The following is a 26,815-nucleotide window of genomic DNA, read 5'->3' on the forward strand; positions in this document are numbered from 1 at the left end:
AATTATTTAATAGTACAGCAGTAGGTGTAACACATGTACTTTCACTTCTAAATCCCCCCCCCCCCCCCCCCCAGTTTATAGTAACCCCTCACTTTACATCACAGCAACACTGTCTTTCTGTCTATGACACATGTAAGCAACTGTAAGTAAATAGAAGAGATGGGTGTAAAGTTGTTACTGTCGTCATGACTGGCAAATGCAATCAATGCAATGACTACTGTCAAAGGTTTGTCATATGTAATCTTCAGCATGACACACGATCTGACAAAGGCTGTACATCCAGCGTTACATCAAAAACAGTATTTCGTCCTTAATTCAAGCGCACCTCGACATCGAAGGATTCCAGTCAGTTTCCCAGACCATTTTGATCGGTTTTGAATCTTAATTTATTTCGATGTATTATCTGTCTCATTTGTACGCTGCTTTGGGAAAATTCATGTGCGTGTAAAGAAATGTAAATATTAACTACGGAGGTCGGGATTTAACCCAACTTTTTAACTGATAAGTTATGAACATGAAATAATATTGCGACGCCTTTGCTTTGGACGTCTATTACAAATTAGCGGTAATACGTATCAGTATAAGAAAAGGTCACCCGATGTTTTTTTATAAGCTTTGCCACAACCCCCAGATGGGACGTAAACCTTTCCCGGGTACACAAAAACAAAACACATACGCGGCTACACGTGGAAACTTAACTGCTACAATAACAACTGTAGTTCTTTATTATTACTTGAAAAACTCTCTGAATTTCGTTCTTCTCTCATAATATGACAATCTGCACTTAAACATCTATTCCTTGTTCTCTACGTCTTATGTCATCCATATAAATGCAATAGTATAGTTTGGGGGGGGGCGTCATTTTTGGGTGGGGGGGAGCTTCTCAAAAAATGCGTACTAAAGGGATTTTACTTTTAAAAGTTTAGGAACTGTAGTTTAAGGACGCATCGAGAGGATTTGGTTGTAATCAGCTCGATATCAGTTCTATTAAAAAACAGCAGAGTTAGGAGTTATTTAAATTCACGCAATGCCTTCCGAAAACTTTTCAGACCTTGTTACTTCTTTTTCCTTTACGATCTGACAAGCGATTGGTTGGCCGCGTTACGAAATTCCGACTGCCTTCGTGTGAATGGTGGGGAGAGCCATCCATCAAAGCAAAGGGGGTGTATCCTTAGCGTTTATGTCACATGTGCCAGGTAAGTAGCTACTTCCTGATAAGCCTTGGATATTCCTGAAAATTTGTAGGAAACAGTTACAAATATCGAACCCCTTCTCAAAATATATTTGATTTAATATAAGCTGCATGTGTTTTGTAGTTTGCTTAGGGCATCGGCCGCCAGAAGTTGCAGTGGATCGTGATCCCAAAGTGGCAAGCAGTCTGACGAAGACGATGTTGTAAAAAATATCGTAAAGGTGACTGCATGGACATCACGCTGGAGCAAAGATGCGCAGCCGACTGACTTGGCTGTGCCATTTTTAAGATCCAGTGCATGGCGGATTTACCGTTTGTGCTTTGTGACGAGCTAGAACGATAGCTGGTCGAGATATTCCACCGTACCCGCCAGGAGTGTGGACGCATCTGCACTTCCAGCCAGCTTCTGACTTCAGCGCGATCTTGCGGATATTTCCAGGACTATCAGATGCAAGTTCTCTGCCAGCGAGGTAATTTGTATTCCCCAGTAAATTTCCCATGTTATTTATCGCCTTGTTTTGGAGAGTTGTCAGAGTTTTTCATGTTGACATGTTAAACACTACGTAAGACATTCAGCAATTGCGATGCCCAACATTTTTATATCATTTATGTTTCTAAAATGGTTTATATTTCGAAAATATATGAACTATACTATTGGTTTTTAGGGTTGTTGTTACTGCTAAAACATAACAAATACTGAACTGTTTGTTGTTGTTTTAGTTGTAACTATGGAAACGAAGATATTTCCTTTTGTACATTCTTTTCAAGCATGATGTGATTCTGATTATTCCTTCGGTGACTAACATTTGGTTCATTTTAATCTAGAGAGGCGTCCTTGATTTTTCCGGACCTTTGAAGTTTCGCCCGACTTCGTGTGTCATGGCGTGGGCTCTGAAATTGCCGCTTGCAGATGAAGTCATCGAATCGGGTCTGGCCCAGGACTTTGATGCAAGTCTGTCTGGAATTGGGCAAGAACTTGGAGCCGGAGCATATAGCATGAGGTAAGGGTGTTTGTTTAAGAGGGCTGTTGATGCATTGAATTAGTAGTGCATGATCTGACAGTTTGAGGTCGCTTAGTTTGCAGATTGGAATGTACTGTAGTCTTTTTTTTTTTTAATTATTATTTATTTTATTTTGCTCAGTTGTAGTCAAAGCTGCACATATGCCTGAAATGACACATTTTGCCTAAGGTTCATCAGTGTACTATTTTAATTTGTTTTATACTGTCCAGATATGCTTGCTGGGATTGTAGTTGTATAGAAGCTGCTTGGATTAATTGGATCAAGTTGAGGCATGTATTCAAGTCAGTCTGATGTGTACGCCTTTTGCGGCTGATAATTTTACTTGGACAATTCAGATAAAAACCTGGCTAAAGAATTCTATTATTGCCCCACCCCCCGTACTTGATGGAAACCCCCCTGAGTTTATAGGCTTTAAAATGAGCTGAAGGAGCAGGTTTCTCCTTTTCCTTTCAGACTATTTATCCTGGACACGGTTGGTTATCGGGGCACCTGGTACTTACCTCAGGCAGCATAGGGCACAAGGCAGGGACACATCGCAGATGGGATGGCAGAATACCCATTACCAGGCTGTATTGTCAGGGAAACTCCAAGCAAGTAACAGAAAAATTGTCAGGTCATTTTTTAAATCTTTGAGTCTTTTAAGCATGTCTAGATTATGTGAATAATGAAATGATGTTGGGTATTACCTTTTTGGTGGGATTCATAGGCTGGTAAGTCTACGTATATTTGAAATTGAAACAGTTTTGCCTGCTGTCATGGTTGCATCAATGCGTGTTTATATAAAGTGAAGCATGGATGTGTAGTTGGCTGAATGCAGAGAAGAAGTTATAAGTACTGAACAGTTAATGCTTGAAAAGTTTAAAGCCAAGATTGTTTTTAAAGATTTTAAATGGAAATGAATGGATAAAATGTATTTATGTATTTTAATTATATATGAAATACACCTTTTAGGAATTCATGCTCATTTTGTTATTAGGTCTCCAGTAGGAAGTTCAGCTCCTAATTAACATTGTCCCATGCTGTCCATAATGGTGAATACATTTTTATAGATTGTTCTTTGAGTAACTGTTCTCTTGAAGAGAATTGGGTACAGAACTATTTTTCTCTTCAAACTGGTTGTTTGAGTTTCCTCTTTTACTTTTATATTCTATGTGTGTTACGTTGGACTTACTCCAGTTAACCTCACCACATCATTAAGTATTGGCTGTCAGTTCCCTCATTAATTCTTTTTGTCTCTCTTCCCTGAACCGTACAGTGATGTGCTGGCCCTCCCCATCTTCAAGCAAGAAGAATCAAATTTGCCCCCTGACAATGAAAACAAGATCCCACCCTTCCAGTATGTTCTGTGTGCCGCCACCTCCCCCGCCGTCAAGCTGCATGAGGAGACCCTCACCTACCTTAACCAAGGTCACTTTTTGCCGTATTCTCTGCAGTTCTGATCACTGCATTGACAGTCTTTTTTTGTATTGCATAAATCCCACACACAGCTCTGTTGTGTCCGAAGGCTCTGGAGAATCAATTTTCAGGCAGTCCCCAGGTTAAGAACATCCAGCTTAAGTACAACTCATACTTAACTAACTGTCATAAAGCCTATTATATAAAAAATTTTGAGTTAAATACAAAGGTTTGTAATAACTAAGGCATGTACTGCTTTGCAGTATTCATGAAAACGTTGCATGGCTTCAGCGGTTTGTCGGCTCGAGGGGCAGTACAGTAAATATATACTGTATACTAAAATAAGCATTTGACTAACTAATGCTAAATAAGACTTCTGCGTACCTTTTCTGACTTTCCTGCAAATTCAGCTTAAAAAGTCACTCACAGTGGATCTCGTTTATAATCGTGGGGCTGCCTGTGTAGTTAAATGTGCTTTATAATAACTTGTTATAGTCTCTGAGCACAGTTTTTTGGAAGTCAAATTTAATGTCCTCTTTAGCTTGTGATTTGTATTACGTACAGGCTGTGAAGTTTGCCTGTTTTTTTTTTTTTTATAGGACAGTCCTATGAAATCCGAATGCTGGATAACCGGAAAGTGGGGGAACTCCCCGAGGTCACAGGAAAGATGGTCAAAGTAGGTGTTTGCCTGACATTACCTTACTTTCTCTGTGCAAATGAAAACACAAACTTGATATTTTGAAAATTATTGTACGTTCTTTAAGGAGCAATAATGAATAAGCTGTTCATTAACCCTAACTATAATTGGAACCATAATTTCATCTCCCTTCCTCATGTAGGTGATACACAGTGACGTACAGCAAATTAAAATACATATGTAAAGTACAGAAGAGATTACATAATATGAGAGATGGTGATTATTGATTTCTGTGATTAAATAAAATGCTCAGTAAGGTTGGAATTCATTATAAAGTCTTACAGAAATGACGTATACAGAAGGTATTACCTGTAGCACTGTTTTCTGTGATGATTTTAGTCTAATTAAAGCTGAGATTCAATTTAATGGTGTATTCTTACTCTAATTAATCTGTCTCGAACCTGGGCACTTCTGTGAGGGGTGCTGTTGTTCAGTAGTGCATCCTTTGGGTAAATTGAGCTTCTCGCTGTTGTGTGATGTCTGTGACTTCAGAGCATCATTCGTGTGGTCTTTCATGACCGACGCCTTCAATACACGGAACACCAGCAGTTAGAAGGATGGCGCTGGAACCGCCCGGGGGATCGCATTCTTGACCTAGGTGGGCCAAGCCTGGGTGGGCGAAGGTCTACGTCAGACTGATGGCAGGCATGGGCTTGTACGGATGTAGAGGAAAGTGAGCGAGTCTGCCTGGTTCTTTGCAGATGTCCCTATGTCTGTTGGCGTGACCGATCCAAGAAGCAACCCAACACAGCTGAACACCGTAGAGTTCCTATGGGATCCTTCCAAGAGGACATCCGTTTTCATCCAGGTACTGAGACCTGTGCTGTTGCAGTGGTACTGGGTCTGCAAATGCTGTTTCTTTGCTGTCCCATCGAGGTCTCTGTCAGTATGTCTCTGTCAGTATGTCTCTGTCAGTATGTCTATGTCAATGGCGCCTTCTTAAATGGCACTTGATGGCTTTTTAAAAATGTTTTATTTGTGGTTGCATGTAGGTGCACTGCATTAGTACAGAGTTTACCATGCGTAAACACGGCGGAGAGAAGGGTGTTCCGTTCCGAATCCAGATCGACACATTCAAGGAAAACGAGGGCGAGGAATACACCGAACACCTTCATTCTGCGAGCTGCCAAGTCAAAGTGTTCAAGGTGTGTGAGCAAGCGAGCGAGCGAACGAGCGTTCGGGTCAGCTGGCAGCAGAAAGTGGTGTGCAGTTTCACCCAGCAGTTCTGTGACTGTTTTCCCGTCTTGTTTGCAGCCAAAAGGTGCTGACAGAAAGCAGAAGACCGATCGGGAGAAGATGGACAAGAGGGCCCCACAGGAGAAGGAGAAATACCAGCCGGCTTATGAGACCACAATCCTCACAGAGGTGCGACTGTCATGACCGCAAGCCCGAAATCTTCTCAAGATTCATCAGCTTCTCTATGACTGCCCCCATCCCTTTATAGAGCATGCTTAATGCTCTATACCTGTCTGTAACTAATTAAACTATACTATAAATACTACATATTTTTGACTTCCAGTGTTCTCCATGGCCAGAAATTACATATGTCAACAACTCTCAGCCCCCTGTCTTCAACAACACCAACAACTTTCCAGTGGCTGACGGGTAAGTTGTGCTGTCTGAAGTGCACCATGCAGAGATCATATGCACACTTGCATGATGGCAAACTTTGGCATGTGGAACTTCTTAAACGGTTACTTGCACTGGATTCAGTGAAGATGACATTAAATGACAGCTCTGTGTTGCCGTTCTCCAGCAATAGCTCTCCCAGCCACCAGCCGGAGCCTGTCGTGCCACAGACAGATGTGAGTACTTAAGACATGGACCATCTCCTGCTGTTTATTTTGCTGATCACTGCTTAGTTAGCCACTACCTGACAGTTAGTCAATCCAGACCTACAAAAGAATTCCCCCGTAATAATAAACAGAACGGTCATGGGGACATCACTCGCTAACAGTTCTCTGCGATGTTGAACAGGAAAAGAAATGTACCTTGACCATTACAGTTCTGTTAAAAATGTAGGATTAGGCCCGGAACACAATGGCTGCGTGGCGTGTGCACCGTGGCTAAGGCATATCCGCTGTGTCGCATATCCGCTGTGTCGCATATCCGCTGTGTCGCATATCCGCTGTGTCGCATATCCGCTGTGTCGCATATCCGCTGTGTCGCATACTGCTGCGGCACTGCTACTGCAAGCCCTGTTTTTCTACTAGTAAAGGGCAAAGGAAGCTTCATGAACCGTTTGCTGTGTTTTCTGACACCACTAGATGGCGCTCTCTGTCCAAAGCATGCCCCAAAGTAAACCAAGAGCACCATCTAGTGGGGTCAGAAAACACAGCAAATGGTTCATGAGGCTTGGTCATTACTACTTTCTACCTTGAATTTACCTTTAATAATGGCCGTCAATAATAGAAAGTTTGATTTCAGTTCATTATAAATATAATTTATATTTATTTTAGACAAAGACTAAGAAGCGTATGTTCAATTGTAGTAATAATAATAGTTAATTACTACCATAAATAATATGCAGCAATTTTTTATAATTTTTGTTTATTTTATTCCATTCCATTTTCCGAACCGCTTATCCTACTGGGCCGTGGGGGGTCTGGAGCCTATCCCGGAAGCAATGGGCACGAGGCAGGGAACAACCCTGGATGGGGGGCCAGCCCATCGCAGGGCACACTCACACACCATTCACTCACGCATGCACACCTACGGGCAATTTAGTAACTCCAATTAGCCTCAGCATGTTTTTGGACTGTGGGGGGAAACCGGAGTACCCGGAGGAAACCTCACGAGGACATGGGGAGAACATGCAAACTCCACACACGTGACGCAGGCGGAGATTCGAACCTGGGTGTGAGGCAACAGTGCTAACCACTGCACCACCATGCCGCCCCTGTTTATTTAATTATTTAGTATAGTTATAGCCTACACTGGGGGTTCTGCTCTGACCTATGTAGTACACATTGAACTTCCATTTTCTCCTTTAATAATATGCAATTGCTAAAATGGTTAAAATGACTAATCTTTATATTATTTCATGTGTATATGTACCATAGACATTGAAATTATAGTGAAAGGTGTTCAGTTATGTAAATTTGCTGGTATATCAGTACTATACTACAGACTTTACTACTGACTATTTCTGATAAGAGCCGCTTACCCAACGCGTGAGAAACAGGCGCCACATCGATTCCAGGAGCCGCCGTTGCGGCGCGCCGTGAGCCGCGAGTCTCGTAGGCAGCCTGGCTGCGCTAATCTGTTAATACAGATACCGAAGTGAAAATCAATACTTTGCACAGTCGCGACTCACACGCCACACATCCAGTGTCACCCAGGCCTCAGGGTTTAGGGATATTTACAGAAGATGTGGATCAGGTGATATTTGGCCTCCAGGACCCAAGAGTAATCATTTGGACGGATTGAGTGTTGGGGTTTCTTTTGCAGTTTTATTGTTAGCTGAAGGTGGGTGGATGGATACTTTCTTAATCCTGAAAGAAACCAGAGATTAATTGCAGGAATTACCATATTATGCCGTGAAGTACAATAGTATGGTCCAGGGGTATAGTGTCCTCACCCAGGTCACTGTGCCTTTTTGTCTGTCCCCTGTGTGGAATGCTAGAACCTTCTGCCCACTGCCACGCCTCAGGAGGCCCAGCAATGGCTGCTCCGAAACCGCTTCTCACCCTTCTGTCGACTCTTCACCAACTTTTCAGGTGAGTTGAAAGTGTGTCTCCCTAAACCTGCAGGCACATTTTGGGAGAAAAACAAACTTTCCCTGAAGTGCTGGGTTGGTGTCCAGTGGAATCACTATGTGTTACCCTAACCCCGCCCCCTCAACACTAACCCCGCCCCCTCAACCCTAACCCCGCCCCCTCAACCCTAACCCCGCCCCCTCAACCCTAACCCCGCCCCCCCAATCCTAACCTTCTCCAAGATAAGAGGTTGGAAGATGAATGGACATCCACTTCATTAGGGTGCTGTGACTTAGTCTTGTTAGCATTCCTTGTTGTTTTCAGGAGGAGACTTGCTGAAACTGACGCGGGAAGATGTCATTCAGATCTGTGGCCCTGCAGACGGAATCCGACTCTTCAATGCGCTGAAGGGCCGGTTAGTGATGCCAGTCTTGTCTTTATGACCATGACATGCTAGTGGTGCCTCTCCCCTGGTCAGGTAACCACATGCCAAAGGTAATCTTGTTCGTGAGCATGACTGCATTACGGTGACTGCTGGAGCAGGAACATGACCACTAGGTGTTTTCCGTATGTGTGTGTGTGTGTAGGGTTGTGCGTCCCCGGCTCACCATATACGTGTGCCAGGAGTCGCAGCAAGCAGGAGATCATCAGCAGAAGCATGAGAACGGAGATGGGAGCAGCAGCACGAATGGAACCTTCTACGGTTGGTACCTGGAACTCTGCAGCCTGTGGAATTTGCGAAAATAGGAATAATTTGCTTTGCCTTTCCGGAGCCAATTTATGGAACTATAATTTGGATGGTGTTTAGCTTACAAAGTAAGTAGGGGGGGGGTTAAAGGGAATAAATGGTGTCTGCCTGCTCCTCAGTGTACCACGCTGTTTACCTGGAAGAACTGTCAGCCATCGAGCTGACGGAGAAGATAGCCCAGCTTTTCAACATCTCGCCAAGACAGATCAGTCAGATTTACAAGCAGGGCCCAACGGGAATCCATGTTCTGGTCAGCGATGAGGTGAGTCTCCCGATGTGTCCTGCACAGGCTCCTCGAACGCGCGGTCATCCAGTTGCATGCAGTGCGGCGGCCGAGCGGAAAGCATCAGTCTAACGTCCGTTATCTCCCTTGCAGATGATACAGAACTTCCCAGATGAGTCGTGTTTCGTCCTGGACACGATGAAAGGTAACCGTGGACTGTAGTTCCACCTAACTGACCACCGTTTTGGCCGTGAGAAGTGTCCACAGCGTCCCGAAGACAAATGTGGTTAAAAAGTCTTGCACGTTCTCTTCGCAGCCGAGAATAACGAAGGGTACCATGTCATCCTGAAGTGAAGGCCTCGTGAGAAGATGTCAAGATACGAATCAAAGCCCATGAGGTCCCAGTGATGCCCTGGTTCTCCAATATACATCTGGTTGTTTTCGCTGTTCAACTGTCAAATTAATCTGGTGGGCTTACTGTTCTCAAAAGGATGTCTTCTAAAGGGGCGGGGGGGTTATGTACTTTTTATGTTTTTAAATATTTTTTTTATCATGTTGTTGTTTTGCATCCCTGTTCTAACTTAATGGATCACGGTCCAACTTTATGGTTGCTTAAGTTATCTTATGTTCTTGTTTTAATGCTTCTGGATTTTTTTAACTGGTCTTCATCAGTTTCTCACCCTCGTTTTTCTCTCGTTCTCATGTCCAGAGAACCATGAGCAAAGTGGGTGATATTATATTTAATTTTCTTCTTATTATTAATTTTATTATTAAATGCCAGACCTCTGGGGTATTCCCCATTGCCGACCCTTAGATTGAGCGGCGCTTTCTGCTTCCTCATCTGCGTCCAGCTGCTATACATACCTGCCGTCTACGGTCCCAAAAGCGCAGCAGAGCTATGCACTAATACATGCCAGATCTCGCTACAAATAATCGTAGAAGTTCTCAGGTGGTAGCATAGGGTAAGTTTGATAGAGTATGTAGGTGATTCACTGCCTGTGGCATGTGCTGCAGACCCATGGCAGCATCCAGGATACCTGCTGCCTTATTGTTTATGCTGTGTATTGTCTGAAAGCTTCTCGGGAGGAGTGAGGTGATGATTGGCTGGCGCTGAGAGTTGCCAGGGCCTCCCGTGCTGCTGTTTGAATGTCTCCTGCCCTTTTCATCTGCATGTTCCTATACATGGCTTCTCCGTCTCATTCCAAATCATCTGCATGACTTCTCCATTCGTGGCAAAAACGGGCAGAAGTGCTGCTTGTGGATCTCCTCACCCCCCACATAATTTTTTTTCTGGGTTCTCCAGCGAGAGGCCATTTGGACTAGGTCTCCATTCTCCCTCTACTTTGTTACAAGGGTCAGACAGAAAGTAAATACTGCCGACTATTGTATGAAGATTAAGAAATTTTTTTATGCTGAAGAAGGTTTGTAGGGTTGAGCAAAAAAGTGTCTTCCTGGTTACTTTTCCTCCTCATTTTAGTTCCGGAATCGTTGGTCTAACGCCACAAGAAAGGCAGCTTTGGATCTGTAGCTCTGAGTTTTGACATTCATAGACACGAGGCTGCCGCCATACTGGAAACAGCGAGACGTCCGCGCCGAAACCTAGGCTACCAATGCGAGCCACAGATGCAGTATAAACGCTGATCCCATCCACTGTATTGAGTGCATTTGTAAACCTGACAGTACTGCCCATTTTGTTGCTATCTATGAAAACTGTGTTTTATGACCGTGGGTCTCTGTTAAGCATCATTGTGCTATTACATTTTGAACTTACAGACAAATATTAAACAGATATTTTTGCTTGTGTTATGATTATTGCATTACCGACTATGTCTACTGATCGTGTTTCCGAAGAGTATATTTTATACTTTTTTTTTTAAATGGCCTGTGTTGTTAGATTTTAAATAAAACGTTGCAGTAGCAAAAGACACTGTGAATGTTGTTTAATTTTTTCATTCTCGTGACGACTTGTGCTCTTGGTTAGAGATATATTCAGCATTTGAAGATGCAGATGATGGTAATAAGGAAGGAAGATTCCACGCTGTCCTGTTCCCTGTGCCTGCAGCTGTACTAAACATATATATATATATAAAAAAAAAATACTCACACATAAATTTGCTTTTGGCATAATTTATTCTCCAGCGGTAATCCTGCGATATAATGTAGGCTATGTGTGTAATAATTATGTGTTTGTTTTGATGAGAAGGATATGAAACAGACAGAACTGCAGTACTTAAGGTTACAATGGGGCAAATCTGAGGTGTTTGTGATCGGGTTATGGTTGATACCAAACACTCCGTCTGTTCATCCTATAGCCGCTTATCTTGCGACCGAAGACGTATCTGAACGTATTTGTTACTCCGTCTCTCTTGGACTGGAATGAAATTGGAATGAAATGACCTTTTTAGGAGACGGTGGCCAAAAATGACTTCGTCTTGCGGGTTAGTAGCCTCAGTGATGTAACTACGTTTCCCAGCTCACTCCTGGTGTTCTCGTGATGTCACTGTGAATTAATATTTATTATATATATTTAGAATTATATATTTATATAATGCTGTTAACAGCAGTCAGACCTGTTATTAGCAGTCCGAGGCAGATGGAGGGATGACAGGGACTGCCGGCTGTTTAAAGCAGGAAACGTTTCATTCCGTACAGTGTGAACGTAGGGAGGGGATAAAAGGAGAAACGCTTACGACCGATTTGGAGGAATTACACATAACACCTAAAATATTAAGGCCTTTTTGATCCCGAAATCGAAAGGAGGAAAGCCGGTCGGCGCAGATCTTTCCGGACAATCCTTAACGGAAGCGTGGAAAAGAATAGGAGATAATACTATTCCTTTATATGTCGTCTTTTTTACCAAAACAAAGAAAATCGAATACTAACGAGCCGTGTTCAGCCGCTCTTTCAGTTTATCTAGGGCTGTTCAGCTACGTTTGTAACGAAACACTGCTGTTTGGACAGGATTTGTAGTTTTCTGTTGCATTTTAATAGGCAGCATTTATTTCCCGTCTCGTTTCAGAAGAGTAACGGGGATCTTCTTTTCCCGAAGGTAAGAGGGCACTGTACTGTCTGTCAGTCGGAGATCATGAGTGTTTTAACGCAAAGATGACATGCTGTGGGTCCGAAAAGGCTGATGCCGCTCGCGCTCCGGCCCCCCCGGAGAGCCGGTACTCGCTGTTCTCTTTCCGCTTTAGTATTTCCCGTCAGATCTGGCACCGGGAGTTGGATGGTACCATGATACTATATAATAACACTAAAGTACTATAATATTCCACTAACTGATAATAATAAGAATACATGCTTCATTTAAATTCTTGCCTATTTAAATCTCAGAAAACAAATGTCAAACCTAAGGAACTGGGTGGGACAATTGATAAAACTCTAGATCATAACATTAAATAATAATATCTAAAAACAAACGAGACAAATATTACGGTATCGTCCTGCAGATAAAGTAAAGGGAACTTCCGTGTTTTGCATTGTTCCCTCGGACTCGATGAAGGGTCCTTGGTTTTATCATATTTAATGAACATCTTTGATAAGAGAGAAGACTACAATGATAAACCACACCGAAAATAAAAGTAATAATAAATTTAGCAGGGGTATCACAAACACGACTGTTCTGTTCGAAGTCTATTTAAGGAACTCCATCTTAGAGGGGGACCAGCGTGAGATTACATACAAGTATTTGACAGAGGAAAAAACAGATGACAAAAGCTATTGTTGTGGTTTATACCAAACAGGTTACGAGAAGAAATCATCCCGAAATCCATTTACAAATTCAGCAGCTGTAAATTGTCAGTGTCATGTTATGACATGCACTTTCGCAGCACTTTTCTTGGAGGGTTTAAAATAGTGTAGTTAATGCGTGCATATTTTGTTATCATATTCTTTTTCTAAATGTATCCCTTACTCTCAAAATAGCATTTGCACATTTTTTGAACAATTCAGTAACAGACTCAGAGTGACAACGAGAGATGCAGAACCCTTAACGATGTGTATCATCACAGTCTCTGTCCTCCATAGACTTCAAAGCCCCTTTGAAATGGAGCTGACTCCCTCAGAGAATTTTTAGATGCTTGCACAACCTCGCTGCCATCTTTGAGGTGCCAGAGTTGCTGGTACAGAGTTGAAATGCATATTTGAGTGGCCTTTTCAGTGTTTCTTGCCAAAGGTTGATTTAGCTCTTTGGAGATTCACTGGACATTTGCTTTATGTAATCTTGCCATCGGTCTGCTTTTTGTCTGTGTTTCACGCCCCTTCCCTGGAAAAGGGTTTGCTCCAGAATGATAGAACTAATGACTCTAAAGTTCAGCCATTTAAAGTGATTAAGGGCAATTAAAGCGACCATTTTATAGACTGTTTATCCTGCCCAACAAAAAGAAGCTTTCGTGAATAACCTGGAACTTAGTCTAAACCCATCATAGTCTAACAGATCCACAGTGCATGCAGACATAAAGTACCAGCCATAATGAGGTAAAGAGTGTAGCATATCTGTCAAGGAATATAACTTAGGGTTCTTTTTAGGACTGGCATGGAGTTGGGGCAGTAGATGTATCTGAAAGTGGCTTGTAGCTGATTTCAGGTAGAATATGCCGGGTGACCTGTGAATGTCATCTTCCCATTAAGATGGCAGATGTCAGAGAGCAATATTTCACTGTCTGAGATGAGGATCATCGTCATGCTCATGCTTTTTACTGTCGCTACAGATTTTGCACACTTTTCACACAAGTAATGCACACTTTTTGAGCACTTTTATTGCTTATTTTAGTCATGCATTATTGCGGTGCACAACATTATGTCAGTTTACATTGGAACACCAAGTAATATTTTGCTGTATACATAATAAATGAACCATAAATGTGCAGAAGTAAAACTATGAAAGTGTAATATTTGTTTGTTTGTTTGTTTTGAGGTGGGCATCATAGTAGCTCAGTGGGTTACACTGTTGTTGCATACCCCTGGGGTTGGGATTCTGAATCTTGCTTGGACTTTGTGCATGAAGAATTAGCAAGTTCTTCCCATGTTGCAGTAGTGTCCTCTAGGTTTCTTCTCCTGCAGCCCAAAGTCATGCACTGAAATGAACTGGCATCCATTGTCCATTGTGTGTCCCCAGTTGGGGACTGGCATCCCATTCAGAGCGTTCTCCTGCTCAGTGCCTAACGCTGCTGGGATAGGGTCCAGGTCCACCAGAACCCTGTACTAGATAAGCAACTGAAAAATGGATGAATCTGTGAAACTGAGAATCAGTTGTGAAGGGAGGCAGTAGTCATGCCGTATGGTGCTGCAGAGGAGCATGAAGGCTGACGTTACATTCATGATGTCTTTGTCTTTCTGATAGCTGTATGGCCACTTGGGAATCGGTGATCTCATGCTGCTGTGTTGGATTTGTCTTTATATACTAATGGTGACTCCAATTTGGATTTCATGTACTGGAAGGAGGTTTCGGGTTCTTGAGTGAGAAGGTTTCAGGTCACCCCATATCATCACCGGCTGATGAGTTTGATCTTCATAGACATTTTTGACTATGAGACCAGTAACCCAGACAGACCCTTGACAGTACTGGGAGTGGATATGAGTCTGTTACGAAGTGTTTTGGGTTTAGATTAGGGGATGGGAATTCCGTAAAAGCATTTATTTACAATGGTGATTGCTAGCCAATGAAAAGCTGAAGAAGAATTCTGATGTCACTTTGCATCTTGGTCAGTGTAGCTGACAAGTCTGATTCAGTGTCAACATCAGCATAATAAAATATCAGCATGTCAGTTGAGATTTGGGTATTTACTTCCGTAAAGGACATTAGCAATGATAAAACTGATACCAACTCTTATTGTGAACAGATGCAGGATTACACCATGTAATACTGATTATTCTGGAAAAATTATAATAATAATAGTACAAAAACAATAGAGATGCAGCACTGCAGGTGCTCGGACCCCTAATAATGCGCTAAGTAGTGTTTTTGTAAAGGTAAATGTGTTTGGGAAGTGGCTTCGTTCATTTTCAAGGTCGTTCTGAGTTACGATGTTATACAGACCTGTCACTGTTTCAAAGAGGTGACATTAAAAACTGAGAAACTGCAGTGGAGGGAAAGGACATTTGTTACAAGGTTGCTGTAAATGTTCGTTTGCCAGTTTCCATGGTAACATTTTTTATTTTTTTTCCCTTACTTGAGCTCACAATCTTAATAGAAATTTTACACTATGGAGAGAGTGATGGAAGAAGAATTACAATGAAAGTACATCCAGAGAGGGTCACCTAGGGGAGCTGGGAGCTGAAACAGTGTCAGTCGTTGTCCCACCTTTTTCCTTGGTTAATGTTGTTATTTCTTATCATCCATCAAATTTGACTTCACTGGGTCTTTTACTTCAGTAGAAGAGAAATGACTTAAAACCACTGAAAGATTACAAGGTTTTTATTTTTTTTTTGCGTCATGTTTGCGTGGGCTTCCTCTCGCAGTCCAGAAAACGTGATTCGGTCAATATGTGTCTCTAAATTGGCCATAATGCACGACTGTGCGTGACAAGTGACAGCCTGCCTTCCTGTTCATGGCGTCCACATCACTGTGCAGGGAACTTCCTGCCAGCGGCTCCAGGTGCACTGTGGCCTTGTGTTTGATAGTCGCTTGTGGAAAAGGGATGATTGTCTTATTTATCCATTCATTTTCCATACGGACTCATCCTATGCAGGGTGATGGAGGTCCGGAGCCTGTCCCAGAGGCTAAGGTCACAATGCAGGGAGTAACTCAGGATGGGGGCAGCGAGTAAGGGGTCATACACAGAGAGCAAAAGCAATTCACACTAGAGTCTGGGTTTTAAATTTATAATTAACTCTAACTTTTTCCCCTAATTACTATGCCGGAGAAAAAGATAAACAAAGGATTTTAAATATTTTTTATACAACCTTTGTAACCTAATAACTTAGGATGGGGCACCAACCCATCACAGGGTGCACACACAGTTTGATAACTCCAGGTCACCTGGGCGTGTTTTTTGACTGCGGAGGGGGGGGGGACCCCAAGATCCTGCAGACCTGCAGAGGGAGGAGAGTGCAGCACCCACCCTTACTACTACGCCTTTTCATTTCCATACAGTCACCCAGCAGAAGAAATATTCAAATAAATAGTACAGATTCAGGGGGATTTCAGGCTACTCAAGTGATGACTTCCAGTATCCATTTGAATACATTTTAAGACAAACCATATCCATTGCAATTGATTCAGATTTGATTTCTTCTTGGGGAGTTCATCAGTAGTTACTTACTTCTGGGCCTAATTAGCTGAAGAGCCAGGACATTGTTTATGCCAACAACATGTTTAATGTTTTACTAATAAAAAATAATAGATTAAAGGCATCATGCTATCAGGCTAATTACCTCATTTATCTTCTGAATATACAGATGCATTTGTGACCCCCTTACAAATATTCAGTGCTATTATTTCAGAGCAACCCATATTAAAATTTAGAAAAGTCCTTTTTTATTTCCAGTGCAGCCTGACTTCTTTTAAAGCTGCTATAGCGCGTCTGTCAGCAGGTCTCTTTGCAGCAGGAAGAGGTTTGTGGGAAAAACCGGGACAAGCTGTTATGTTACTGTTATGTTATGTTTTTATGACCTGGTGCTTTAGGTGGATACAGTGTAACTTTGATGTTTTCTTCAAGCATTGTAGAAACACGACATGCTGTAACCATAAACCGTTCCAGTAAATCGCCTCATTAGTGATGAGCGTGATTACACTAATCACACCAGCAAGATAAGCTTTGATCTAAGACATTGAATGTTACAGACATTGGTTCTTTGAGCATCCATGGTTGGACGACGTAACTAGTGATCAAAAGATTAAATATTAGCATGAAAACTAGCCTAAAATTCCATCACTCTAGCTTTGTAGAGTGTACATTTAACGTCAGTATGGCAAACACCCTTCTTCATATACGTAGCGATTATAAGACTTCTTAAGCAGTACGAATTGGGATTATCACATTTTGTCTTAGTACAGGGTGAATTTTACACAACAGAATTTGCAGAAATCTAGCAGCGGAAATGTTTCTTTTAAAATTATGACTATTCTGTTCAATTGATTAAATGTGTAGGTCTTAAGTATAAAGGGGAATTTCTGGAACCAGTTTTCGGTCAAAAATCAAGTTGAAAATACAACTTAACATGGAGCTTGGCATACTGACATGACTCCCTTCGCATTTTGCTGTGCTGACTGTCTCTCCGGTGTCCATCAGTACCCAACCCCCCCCTCCCCACAGACCAGGTTACATGGACTCCCCAACGGCATTCGGGCTGCAGAGCCGGTTTGAAGAGATGGATAGTGGCTTGCCCTGCCCTGCCCCCACCACCTCGGACGACGACGTCTTCAGCAGTGACAGCGCCGACAGCTGCGACAGCCTCCACCCGCCCTCTGCCCCCTCCCTCACTCGTAAGTGCTGTGCAGAGGGCAGCTGTCACTTAGGTAGGGGGGAATAGTTTATTCTGTCAACAAAGCAACAGGCCTATGTTTAATTACAGCAAAACCTAACCACAATCAGTCACAGAGGACCTCTAAGCTAACACCGATTTCATATTTAACTGTACGAGTTTCTAGCCTTGTTAAAAGTGAGCTTGTTCTGTGAGAAGACAGGAAGACTCCACTAGAAGCAGGCATAGCCTCTGGGCACATTATTGATCATATTAAGGCTGTTTGCTCTAACCCTTTATAATGGTGCCCTTGTCCCCTTGTAGCGGTTGGCAGCACAAATCCTACGTTTCAGACCGATGATGGAGACTCTCACTAATGTTTGCACGCCGTCTCACTAATGTTTGTACGCTGTTTGTTAGGAGTCGGGATAAACTCCTTGTCAGTGTTCAGCCAAAGTGTTTTTCGGGTGCCAAATGTCATATGGAATTAAATATGTAAATAAAAATGATTTATATTTTTTCCCCCAAGGCAAATGTCAAATAGTTTAGTTTAGACCTTGCAGCACAGTGCGTTAGTGTATCTGTCAACATCTGCTGAACATTTCTTATCTTTTATTTTCCATCTTTCTCTTTATATGCAAGTGTTTAGTTAATGATGCGTGTTGACTGCCATACAGCTGGTTGTTTCTTCCAGGTCGTTCAGGTTTAGCGCCTAGAACGAAGCTCTTGCTGCAGATATTCTCGTGAACAGAGAATCTTCAGCCCTAAGTCCTTAACCTGTACACCGGTTGCTGTTTTCTATTTATGCACATCCATCGAGTAACATCCAGTTGTACTTACTCCTGAGGTCCTATAAGAGCCTTAATAAAATCGAACGAGAGACGTCCGAAGCAGATGCAGTAAACGTGACTGGACGTATTTCAGCAGGTGTGCAGCATGCAGTAAGAACCAAAACAAACCGATTACACTGTTACAATAGAGGGTTACTTAGTGAATGCTATTGTATCTTATATTGTACAGTATTGGAGTTACGTCCTTGTCAGTCACTGGATAGCTGTAGCTTGAAACAGCTATATTTCCCATTTTGTCCTTCCCTCCTCCCATTGATATCTCTATCACCCCCCCCCCCCATCTTCCTTCCCCGATCAGCTGCTTCTATCCTCCGGCAACACAGGCTGCCTCCCAGCCGGAAGAGCGTTCGCTTCGACGCAGTCACCGTGTACTACTTCTCCAGGCGTCGGGGTGTCACCAGCATGCCCGGCCAAGGCAGTCGCCGTCTAAGCATGGCTCCTCGCCACAGTGCCGTCCGCCACTACACACTGGGCGAGATCACTTGTGAGCGGGACGACGTGCACCGGCGTCTGCTGCGCCCTCGACTGCGGCAAGGGAAGCTCCGTGCGTGCAGGAAGAAGGTGGGGCCTAAGCGGTAACAAGCGGGGATGCGAACACTGGGATCGTATGTTTAGGTCAGAGTCAGCCAACCCTGCTTCTTGACCACTGCACGGCATGATGAGTCATATCCCAGCTCAGTTTCTGATTGGTGTATTGAAGTTAAGTTCTGGTCACTATGATGCTTCCTTGATCCCTTCAGGAATTGAAATGGTTTGGTCCGGATGATTAGTTGAATCTGGTAGTTCCTTCTGGGCCGAACCATTAACTCTAGTCCAGTGCTGAATAACGCTAATATAGGACAGAAGCACTGACTGACCAGTATTGGCCACTATTGATCCAGGTTGAGAAAGCAGGCCTCCAGTCTGCCTGTCACTCTTGGTAGGAGCCATTATTCTCGCTGTCTGTGCCTCTCTCATAACCAGCTGATGCGGAGCAGTGCTGAGGTCGAGCCCTTGACTGAAGTCGTATCCAGGACGGACGTGGGTAGGGGGGCCGCGGAAGCAGATGAGCACTTCCTCCTGCGGGCTGGGTCCAGTGTGTGGTCACGTGATGACTGCGGCTGCAGCCAGACGGCTGCCGCATGCCAGGTGAGGGGTGGAGATGTGGGCAGAGGCAGGGCTGGGGTCAGGGGTAGGGCCTGGGGGGGGACTTTCGGAAGGTAATTTAGCCTTCAGTCGGCGCCCATTGCTGTTCAGTACAAATCCACACAACATGAGGTCTTATGCTCACATTGCAGATCAGCAAAAGCTTCCCTTGTCATTCTCAAGCGGCACTTATGCCCCAAAGTTTTTACTATCCTGATACATTCGCCTTCTGGTTGTGACTAAATTCAGTTCCATTAGTGTCGAGGCGAACGCCACATTAACTCTGAATTGCCCCAAGTCACCCTAAGGCCAGGTGAAAGAAGTCTAATGTAAGGAATAACAACCGCAATGTGTGTGAGCTTGTTTTTATCAAACGGACCTGTAGCCTGACTACTGTTATCTGCCGCAGATCACGTAAATTGTCACTATAGCAAATTTTTCACAAATGTGGAAGGTACTTATCTCGGCACCCCCCCCCCCCCCTGATGTCTGTGACATGTCCAGCTGAGACAGACATCTTTCCCCTGCTGGAATTCATGTGACGGCTATGCAAGCGGCCCCCTCTTTGCACATTCCCACTGCCCTCAGTCCTCCATGAAGAAAGGGCAGCTGAGCGTGGGCATGGGAGGGGGCTGTGAGGAGCTCAGTGTACCGCCTGCCCGCTGTCGTGCATCTGCTACCGAAGGAGGCCTGCAGTCCCACCTTGTGCCTATAGGGGGCACAGAGGAAGGGGTCACGGTGGCGGATCACGAGGTCCAGCGGGACACCCTGGCGCTGGAGAACAAAACAGCAGTTCTGCACCTTCAAAGCGCTGAGGAGCTGGAAAGGAAGAGGGAGCAGGAGGAGGATGAGAGCAGCAGCGTCAACCAAAGACTATGCGTGGAAACCCAGCCCCTCATGGATGGGCAGGAGGACCAGGGAGTGGGACCAGTTGACATCCAGGAGGGTTTTCCACCCGATGCCTCTGTACTCTGCTTTACGGAGACTCAGGCGTGTGCCTCAGCTTTCCTGAATGAATCCCCCACTATGGTCTACTACCAAATAGGCATTAAGGAGCCATCTGCTTTGGTGGTCTCTGACCTCCATGTAGAAGAGCGTAATGAACAGGAAGTGGTGGGCAAGGCTGTTGATGGAGATGGTTGGGGACAGGTGAGCCTCCCACAGGATTTTAATGGGAGTCCCAGGCTCCCGCTTTTGGGAGGCGACCTGGGAAGTGAGAACACCCCCCCTCTCCACCCAGTGTTCTTTCAAGAGTTGGAAAGTTTACCTCCAGAAAATGTGATGCATTCAGAGGCTTAGGGGCCTGACATTTTGCATTGTTTTGCACAGTAACCCAATAAAGCTGGTTGCCAACCTTAGTTATAATAATTGCTGATTTTAAGAGGGTTTTAATGGGTAGGAACAAATCAACAGAGGGATTATCGTATTTAAAATAGATTCACTGTCTTTTGGTGTCCTTGACAGTGGAGAATGATTTAGAGTCATTTGGTTCTCAAACTGAGGTCACGCTTGTTGAGATATCTGAGCTAAATCAATCATTGGGGGCTGGTTCAGATTAATTTAGGGCTTCAGCCCCAAATGCGGCAACTTAGTAAAGCCTCTGTTCGATATTCATAAGCACAGTGACTTCTGTAGATTCCTCAGAGGAGCCATCGGTCTTACCTCACGTTGTGATATAAAGCCCGGTCCACGTAACAGCATGGCGAATTTATTGTGTGACAACACAGTATTGAAAAGTGTCAATTTTGAGACTGAAAAGAGGTGTGTGCAGTTTGCAATCTTCTGACAAGCTCTGATATACATATAAATCCTGGGAATACTTGCTGATTTTTTCCACGTACTATGCGATGTTGGCATGGTAAAGATACTAAAAGAATGTCCTTGTTTACTCAATATATTTTAGTGTTTGTGACTGCTAATCCCACATAATTATGTACAGAATTCCCCAAAAAAGGACTTTGCCACAGTTACTCCGTCACAGTTGAAAAATTCACAACTTAACAATCCATGTTACCTAAATGCACAGTGATGTCCATTATTTCATGCAATGCTTAAGAACAAAATTATTTGGTTAAGTTAAATTCTATCTCAGACAAAAGGTTGGTAATATGAATTGTGCAATTTTAAGTAACATTCTTGACATGATGATACGAAATTCAAAAGAGGTTTATGAGACGAGGCGGATTTAAGAGTGATATTTATGTGCAGTTACTAGACTAAAGAAAACAGTGAAGTTTGAAGCTTACAATAACCTTATTTATTTATGATTAAAAATTGTGTCCACACTGTGTTTGTTCTGATTCATTGTGCTTAAAAAGGAAAGTCTACTTTGCCTTCTGGACTTCTTTCCAGTTACTGTAATGAGTGGTTGACAAAGTTGAGGTAATTTTAATCCAGCACAGAATAAAACTTCATTTGAAAAACTGTCACTGAATGTAAGCAGGTGCAATTCATGTTTACATTTGAACTTTTTCTGTGATACGGTTTTATACATTTAAAATAAATTGCATCATTGGCAACAGTCTAGATATTCAAACATGAATCTGTGTTTATTTCTCTCTTGAAATATTCTTCCGTAGTTATGTTGCAATATATTTTTCGGCAATAACAATTGCAAAACGTATTGGAAAATATGTATTGAATTATTATATCCGAAATATTAATTAACATTAACTCAAGACCGCGCTAATCAATATCCACATCTTTTAGGAGAGGCAATAGAAGATAACAATGAAATCTGAGGGACTGCTCTTAGAAATTCATAGGTCTGTACTGCAATGATGCCTAAGTAGACCTACCCGAAGAGAGGTTTGACCTGTAGTCAGGGTCTTTGGGACCCAAGAACCTTCAAGACAGGTTGGCTTGTCTCAAAAATATATGAAAGCATTTAAAAATCATTTTGGTGGTATGTTTCATGAGCAACACAGGCGTATGAACCATAACAACTTACCCGATATTTGAATCCACTCCCTGTGGTCAACTCACATATGCATGTGTTGTTAAACTGAACACATAATTGATAAAGTAAAATTTCTGGTATATAATGTAATAAGGGAGCTTAAACTGGCTACCGTCATCTATGGAGTTACCGTATTACTCTTCTTTTTCATTCATTTTTATTTTTAGTTTTGCTTTGGTAACCCGACTTACCATTTCCGCAGTGTACGTCTTCATAGTAGTTGTTAAGAAACATTTTATTTGGTTTATTTTATTATTGCTTGCAAAATAATTATGTCCAGGTTCTTATAAAGTAATGAGGAGCATTGCCGGTCTAGATGACATACAATAAGTGTTATATTCACTTCATTTGAAAATGTTAGTTCAACCTTTTGGGAATAAAAGTAGTGTTATGACTTTCATTGTGTTTTGTTGCAATAAGCTATTATAAAATATCTTAATGATGTTCTTAGAAGTTTACAATGGTTTGGAATGTGTCATCGTAATGTGTCTTCTGTGAGTACAGATGCAAGCCAAAATGTCATTTGCATAAATGAATCTGAAACCTAAAACTGTTTGTGTGAAAATATATATAAAAAAAATTCATATCACTATGGGATATTTCTAAATGCAAAATATAAAACCTTGCTGTTTTTCATTATGTATATAATTATTCTTATACATATATATTTTTTCGTTTTTTTTAAAGTAAAAATCTCTGGCTTTTACGTTGGGCCTTTTTCTCTGTTTGCTGACTGTTAAAATGCGTGACATTTAAATAGTAAATATCTAGTACATCTCACTGTGTCGGGGTGTGAAGAGTCAGTGGTGTTCACAAAGAAGCAAAAATTTCTAGGAGAAATGTCCTTTTAAAACGTTCGAATGTGCATGACAGCACCACACCTTTGCGGCACAGAGAGAAAACTCACAGGAGTGATGCAGCACCGATCGGGTAAAGAAAATGGATGGGTGGAGACCCTGCAGGTTTCTATGTCGTAACTGAGGAGTTATGACTTTGGAGAAGCGATTTTAAAACTCTTAAAAGAATAAATTTAATGATATCTTTGCAGAGCGTATTGTACAAATACACCTAGATCTACAAATTGTTAAGTAACAGTCGTTTGACTAAAGCATAATGCATCTCCTGATGTATTGCTTCTCGGTCTAGGTCTACCCTAGAGAGGTATTTGTAGTCACTCTCTGCATGGTGCTGCAGTGGCTCTGAAACTCTTTTGAAAAGTTGTTTTTGCTTCTTTGAGTATAACATGAATGCCCGGTTATCTCTCTCCAAAAAGGTGACCTGATTCAGCACACAGTCCATCGACAAGGTCCTTTAAGGTTCTTGCCTTACTGTATGAAACAGTGTCAAAAGTAAATAAACAAATAGGTCTACGAAAAATCTAATTAAATGCCTCTTTAAACCTACCACATTGTTTTAAAGGTTGCATTGTGTCTTAATGAGTGAAATAGCAATGGTTTATATTGAGTTTAATTTAATTACCTGGGGTTGCATTGGCATCTCTAATTCTCTGGAATAAGAATCTTGCCTATTAGCCCTTTCAAGGCTGTTTTTGAAAAGAAATCCGATCATGCGTTGGAAACAACTATCTTCTCAACTGATCAGAAGTCACAAAGTCTTTGGTCAGAGTTATTAATCCGCACAAAATGTGGTTTTGTTTATCCTTTCTTCCTGTTTCTTGATTACATTTCCACTGCTCAGAGAGACGAGATGCTGGTTCTCAGTCTCAATCTGTAAGGTTCCAGACTGGTGTCTGGTATAATCCAGTAGACCTGCACTGAACCGATCTCAATGTGGCATCCTGCCGTAAGTGTGCGAGCAGTAACACCTACCCCAGTGAATTGTCTCAAATGATATGTTTTAATCGTATAGACATTTGACTGCTTTACAAAAATCTCATGCTTTATATAGGAGGGGTCGCCTTGCACTTCCTGAACTGCTATTGCTGTGCTGGATGCAAATAAGTCTGAAGTCATTACAGTAGATTATAAGATGGATAGATGGGAAAGAAAGAAGTGTTCATTTGTTCAGGTGTTCAAAGAAGCGCACTTGTAATCGAAAGATTGTTGATTTGAATCCTCGAGCGGCAAGGCACCACTGAGGTACCCTGAGCAAGGTACCACCCCCAAGCACTGCCCCCCGGGCGCTGAATTAGCTGCCCCCTGCTATGCCACAGTGTCACATATGAGGTAAATGCAGAGGACAAGCTTCATTTTGGTGTGCCGGCAATGACTACTCAGCTCCCCTCATTTACGGTTTGATGTCTTCGTGTCAACACCAGAGGGCAGTATTGCCGCGAATTACTTGGCAGCTTTTACGGGAAATTTTGCAGCGTTAACCTATTGTGAAACACATAAAAGCTACACAAATTTTCTGTAAAATAGGACTGCATAATTGCTGGATGTAAAATGATAGATTTGAGTTACTACATACTGTTTCACTGTCTGCACAAACCACATTTTCCCGGATAAGTTGCACAATGTGTTTGCAGCATAAGAAGGTGTTTTCAGAACCATTTGGTTTTGTGTCTGCAGCACTTCATTTTCTTGCTCACTTTTTACATTTCTTTCCATATAAAGTGGGGAATACCAGTATGAAGTGGACGTGTGGAGGCTCAGGTAGCATCCAAAACCAGCTCCTATACCCAAGCGGCTTTAATGGAGATGCGTCAGGCATCGAGCCACACCTGCAGATAGGAGAAAATCCCACCACTCCTAGTGCTGCCCCATTGCAATTTCAGAAGCAGGGTTACCAGCTCTCACCCATCTGGTGTGACGCTCATTCTTTCCGACTCTCTGACGCAAGAAATCTTATGGAAAATGTATATTATTCCATTATAAGCCTAATTAGCTACATCCAAAATGTTGGGGTAGTTTGCAAACTCTACAGACTATTTACAAGTTAATAAAACTGTTACATACATGTAAATGCATGCGCAGACTTGTCTGTAATGGAAATTCGCATGCCAGCCAGCTGACCAAAGTTGGTGACACTTCAGAAGGTTAATTTAAGCCTCTTATTTCCATTACATCTACACCTCACGCCACAATAAATGGGCTTCACTTAAATCAACCCCATTTTGCTGCCCCTTGTATAAAAAGGGAGGTTGATACAACAGTACATCTCGATGACCATCCTCTTTTAGCTTATCGGAATGAAAATACGATATAAATTACATTTTATACAAGTCAAAACTTGGGAAATGCCTTGAAAGTCCATGCCATAGATCACATGTTAATAAAATTTTAGTATATAAAGTGTCCTGTTTTGTCATGCAAACACACGTTGACCTGCAGGGAACTTTTATAATGAATACAAAAATGTCCAAATCAAAAAATCTTTTAAAAAAGGACATAATAAGTAGAAATCCAAAAATTCAAGATTGGAATGAAGGTCTAAACCCCAGGATTATTGACCAAAACCTCATTTGACCTCAGGAAGTGGAAACTTGCTGTATTATTTCTCTGGCAGTTAGTCAGGATTGTTTTTCCTTACGTGGGACCTGAGTCACATACAAAACTGCCACAACAACTATTTTTCGTTCCTCGCAACAGAAGGAAGTGCCACAGAGATGAGTAAAATATGTTTGAGATGGCTGAGCAGTTAAGACTTGAGTTCGGGGAGAGGGAAGAACCGCATATTAATAGATGCTGGTCGGAGTCTCAGGAGAGAGGGTTATGCAGCTAAACAAATAAGTGAAATGAAGCAATAAACAACATGCTGGGTTCGCGTGGGAAAGAGGAAAAAGCGGGATCAGCATTATCAGAAAACGACAGATTCTCAAGGCATCACGAATGCTCTGCTAATGGCAAAAAGGTTGATTAAGTGGCTGCCGTCGTGCTGCTCGCTGTCTGCTCACGGCGACGTGTCAGTCTGCATTGTGGATAAAGGCGCTGTGCTCTCAGTCCCCGTTGGGTACCGTGCGTTCCGTGACATTCCGTGACATTCCGGAGCTCTTCGTGGGTGGCAGCCGTGGAGATTCCTGCTCATGCTGACAGTAGGTTCAGTCAGACTCCATATCATTCCTCAGGAAAGCATGACTAGTTCACTGGAAGCTGGGGTGTCAAAGGGGCATGGACACCACGGTAGGTTCAGGGAACCCAGCACTGGAGAGGAACTGCAGAACCTCCTGTCAAAATCTACCCAAAGGGGCCCCTCCCTCCAGCTCAGCAAATTATATACAAACCCCAAATCAGAAAAAGTTGGGACGGTATTGAAAATGCAAATTCAAATACAGTGATTCAGAAATTTACTTTGAATTTAATTTCATTGCAGATAGTATGAACTCTTAATGTTTCATGTTTTGTCTAGTCAGCTTCATTACATTTGTTAATTTTAATTTTAATGTAAAAAATACAGTTGGGACAGGGGAAATTTCGGCTAGTAATGAGGTTAAAAAAATAAATAATGATGCGATTTGAAACAGACGATGTCAACAGGTGATTGTACTCGTGATCTGGGATTTACAAAAGCACTATCCACGAAAGCCTGAGCCTTTGAGGAGC

The 26,815-nt window shown here is 42.5% G+C and overlaps 2 protein-coding genes across 7 annotated transcripts; both read left to right on the forward strand.

Annotated features, from left to right (window-relative positions):
* The first annotated feature begins 1,090 nt into the window (after nucleotides 1-1,090).
* Nucleotides 1,091-10,909, forward strand: LOC125723595 (transcription factor CP2-like). Of its 3 annotated transcripts, XM_049000329.1 has the most exons (17): nucleotides 1,091-1,196; nucleotides 1,317-1,662; nucleotides 2,018-2,193; nucleotides 3,470-3,621; nucleotides 4,209-4,285; nucleotides 4,799-4,904; nucleotides 5,008-5,114; nucleotides 5,299-5,451; nucleotides 5,561-5,671; nucleotides 5,826-5,911; nucleotides 6,063-6,111; nucleotides 7,932-8,025; nucleotides 8,329-8,419; nucleotides 8,592-8,707; nucleotides 8,872-9,014; nucleotides 9,129-9,180; nucleotides 9,292-10,909. In XM_049000329.1, the coding sequence occupies exons 3-17, from the start codon at nucleotides 2,072-2,074 to the stop codon at nucleotides 9,327-9,329; spliced, it is 1,497 nt and encodes a 498-aa protein (XP_048856286.1). In that variant the 5' UTR covers nucleotides 1,091-1,196; nucleotides 1,317-1,662; nucleotides 2,018-2,071; the 3' UTR covers nucleotides 9,330-10,909. The 3 variants fall into 3 exon arrangements, with proteins under 3 accessions (XP_048856286.1, XP_048856285.1, XP_048856287.1); XM_049000328.1 differs by lacking the exon at nucleotides 1,091-1,196 and having other exon boundaries at nucleotides 1,207-1,662; XM_049000330.1 differs by lacking the exons at nucleotides 1,091-1,196; nucleotides 1,317-1,662 and adding an exon at nucleotides 2,668-2,827 and having other exon boundaries at nucleotides 2,054-2,193.
* Nucleotides 10,910-11,520: 611 nt separating this feature from the next.
* On the forward strand, nucleotides 11,521-21,781 carry LOC125723622 (cysteine/serine-rich nuclear protein 2-like). 4 transcript variants are annotated; one of them, XM_049000380.1, is made up of 5 exons: nucleotides 11,521-12,024; nucleotides 17,207-17,433; nucleotides 18,528-18,790; nucleotides 19,193-19,357; nucleotides 19,859-21,781. In XM_049000380.1, exons 2-5 carry the CDS (start codon nucleotides 17,241-17,243, stop codon nucleotides 20,651-20,653), a joined length of 1,416 nt encoding a protein of 471 aa, XP_048856337.1. In that variant the 5' UTR covers nucleotides 11,521-12,024; nucleotides 17,207-17,240; the 3' UTR covers nucleotides 20,654-21,781. The 4 variants fall into 4 exon arrangements, with proteins under 4 accessions (XP_048856337.1, XP_048856338.1, XP_048856340.1 ...); XM_049000381.1 differs by having other exon boundaries at nucleotides 17,207-17,400; XM_049000383.1 differs by lacking the exon at nucleotides 11,521-12,024 and having other exon boundaries at nucleotides 17,291-18,319.
* Nucleotides 21,782-26,815: the final 5,034 nt, after the last annotated feature.

This window comes from Brienomyrus brachyistius, unplaced genomic scaffold, assembly GCF_023856365.1.
Source record: "Brienomyrus brachyistius isolate T26 unplaced genomic scaffold, BBRACH_0.4 scaffold50, whole genome shotgun sequence".
NCBI classification, from domain to species: Eukaryota; Metazoa; Chordata; class Actinopteri; order Osteoglossiformes; family Mormyridae; genus Brienomyrus; species Brienomyrus brachyistius.